The sequence below is a fragment of the Argiope bruennichi genome, chromosome 5, assembly GCF_947563725.1.
Source record: "Argiope bruennichi chromosome 5, qqArgBrue1.1, whole genome shotgun sequence".
Lineage (NCBI taxonomy): Eukaryota > Metazoa > Arthropoda > Arachnida > Araneae > Araneidae > Argiope > Argiope bruennichi.
In genome coordinates, this window is record NC_079155.1 from 113,840,916 (window position 1) to 113,843,349 (window position 2,434).

Consider the following 2,434-nt stretch of genomic DNA (forward strand, 5'->3'; position numbering starts at 1 on the left):
ATGGTATCACTTCCTACGTCGTAGAAAATGATCCAGATTTTGAGAGGAAGCTATTGCAACATGTGGCCGATATGAAGATAACAACCTTATACGTGACGGATACGGCGACCCAAGTTCGTTGGAGACTGGTAAACAAAACCAATGACATATCGGTCATTGTATTGAATAATGATGCTGGAGATTGCCCCACCTGTAAAAGGAATTGTGTGAGATGGGTGGCTGTTTGTGGACTGAATTTCATTAGAAAAATTCCAATTGAATGCATTCCACATCATTGATCCATGATATTCATGACTCTTTGTCTCTGTTAAACATGCCATGTTAAACAGTTAAAGTATGTACCTTCAGCGGGGCAAGAAAATTTTTGTTTAACGTTAGTGTGTAAAGAAGAAGAAGAAGAAAGTAAAAAAAAAAAAAAAAAAAAAAAAAAAAAAAAAAAAATTTTTTTTTTTTTTTTTTTTTTTTTTTTTTTTTTTTTTTTTTTTTTTAGTTGTTGTGTGTTGTCTTTTCATGTATATATATTTCTGAAGACACTTTCATCACAGCACTACTTGTTTCAAGAGTTTAACATTGAAATCAACCATGCTGTTGGATCTACCTATGCTCGTCGTTCCACCTCCTCTCTCTCCTATTCCGGAGCCATCTGCTAAGACCAACCAAGTGCTGAAGCCGGCTCATACTCAAGAGTATAAGCATCAAATGACTATGATGGTTCTATGCATTGATGAAAAGGGATACACTTTGACAGATGGACATGTCTCCCATTCGTCCGATAAGCTGCACCCTAAGCGCTTGAGAAAGACATTGGCACAGACCCATGGTACGCATCTCTTCTTTGCAGACTTGAAAACAAAACGGTACTACAAAAAATTCTTTGGCAGTTTAAAATTAAAGCATCAAACTTTTATTTTAAACAGCCGAAAGAAAATTGAAAAGTGCCTGTATTGCAAAAAGAAATGTCATCGTTGGCTGGCGGTAGTACGAGGTATTGAGAATTTTTATAGAATAAAAATGGATCCCATTCCTCACTGAACCAGCCTTGGAGCTTTGTGCAGATATTATTCAAAAGGGATCACACTGAGCATGCGCCAACTCACAGTATATATAAAAGCTCGTGCGACTGTCTCACTTCATTTCTAGCAAAATGTCTCTCTCTTTATACACACAATTGCTGCGAGCAGTGCTGGAACAGTTGCCGGAGCCAGCAGAGGTTCATGTGGGTGAGGCCTACAGGGAAGAGATGGTGAAGCTTGCAAAAGAGATGGTACCAACTATTGATCTGAAGTTGGTACCTATCATCAGCGAGGAGTTGAAATCGTTTGCACGGAAAAAGGATGGACTGCAATGGTTTTTGTGGAAGACAGAAGGGATCCCCCGTCTGATGGAATTTGCCATGACACTCTATTGCAATTACGATAAGCATATGAGTGAAATGGACAAATGGACCAGATTGGGGGAACTAACCATAGAGTCCATCTACTCTTCCCCAGGGCCAGAAAGTTGTTTCGGAGATTGTCCGATATGCACGGAGCCTCTGCATAGAAAAATAACAACTTCATGCGGGCACAACTTTCATGGAGAATGTTTAGAAATGTGGATGAGAGAGAACTTGTCTTGTCCAATGTGTAGAAAGAACCTCTGCGGGTATGCTTGGCATCGTTCATGAATGTCCTCTGAATGCCTCCAAAAAAATGGGAGAGAGTCGATACGATGCGAGTCGTATCGGCTCTCTCCCATTTTTTTGGGTTCAAGAGTGTACCAACCTTGAAGAGAGACTTTATCAAAAATTGTAATTCTAAAGTTAATTTTAGCAATAGACCAGCTTTGGGAAAATTTGAATAGACTAGCTTTGTGAGGGGGTAATGTTAATTTTAGAATATTGAATAAACCAACTTTGGATAATGTAAAAGTATAAGAAATAAACTGTAATCTAATGTAAAAGTAATTATATGTATATCTGTAAACTAATGTTAATAATGTAAAAGTAATTATAACAAATCTAAACACCATTTTTTTTTTTTTTTTTTTTTTTTTTTTTTTTTTTTCAACTTTTGAGTGAATATAACTTCACCCTAATATTGCAGTCTTTCAAAACTATATCATTATGTGGTTTCAAATCGCTTTAACTCCCTATCTTCCTCCGGTGGCCGTACTCATTAGCGAAAGTGGGCAGATGATGTTTCGACTTTTGGACATTGCACAGCTGTTGAAGAAGAAAAAACCATGCAGTTACAAAAATCAATTTAAATTCCTAGCAGTTCAAGCACATGAAATATTGCCTTTGAAAGGTTTCACCATCCCTCCTCAGACCCTCAACACCCATGTCGTCAACTTTCAAGTGGCTCAAAATTTGATCGCTGCAGAAAACCCGGAAATGGCTCAATTATTTGTAAAATGTCTATTTGATGGCTTTGCTTATAAATATGGCATGAGG

The 2,434-nt window shown here is 37.6% G+C and overlaps 1 protein-coding gene across 1 annotated transcript; it reads left to right on the forward strand.

Moving 5' to 3' along the window:
• Nucleotides 1–1,144: 1,144 nt before the first annotated feature.
• Nucleotides 1,145–1,666, forward strand: LOC129968353 (E3 ubiquitin-protein ligase RNF126-B-like). Its single transcript, XM_056082210.1, has one exon. It carries the CDS (start codon nt 1,145–1,147, stop codon nt 1,664–1,666), a length of 522 nt encoding a protein of 173 aa, XP_055938185.1.
• Nucleotides 1,667–2,434: the final 768 nt, after the last annotated feature.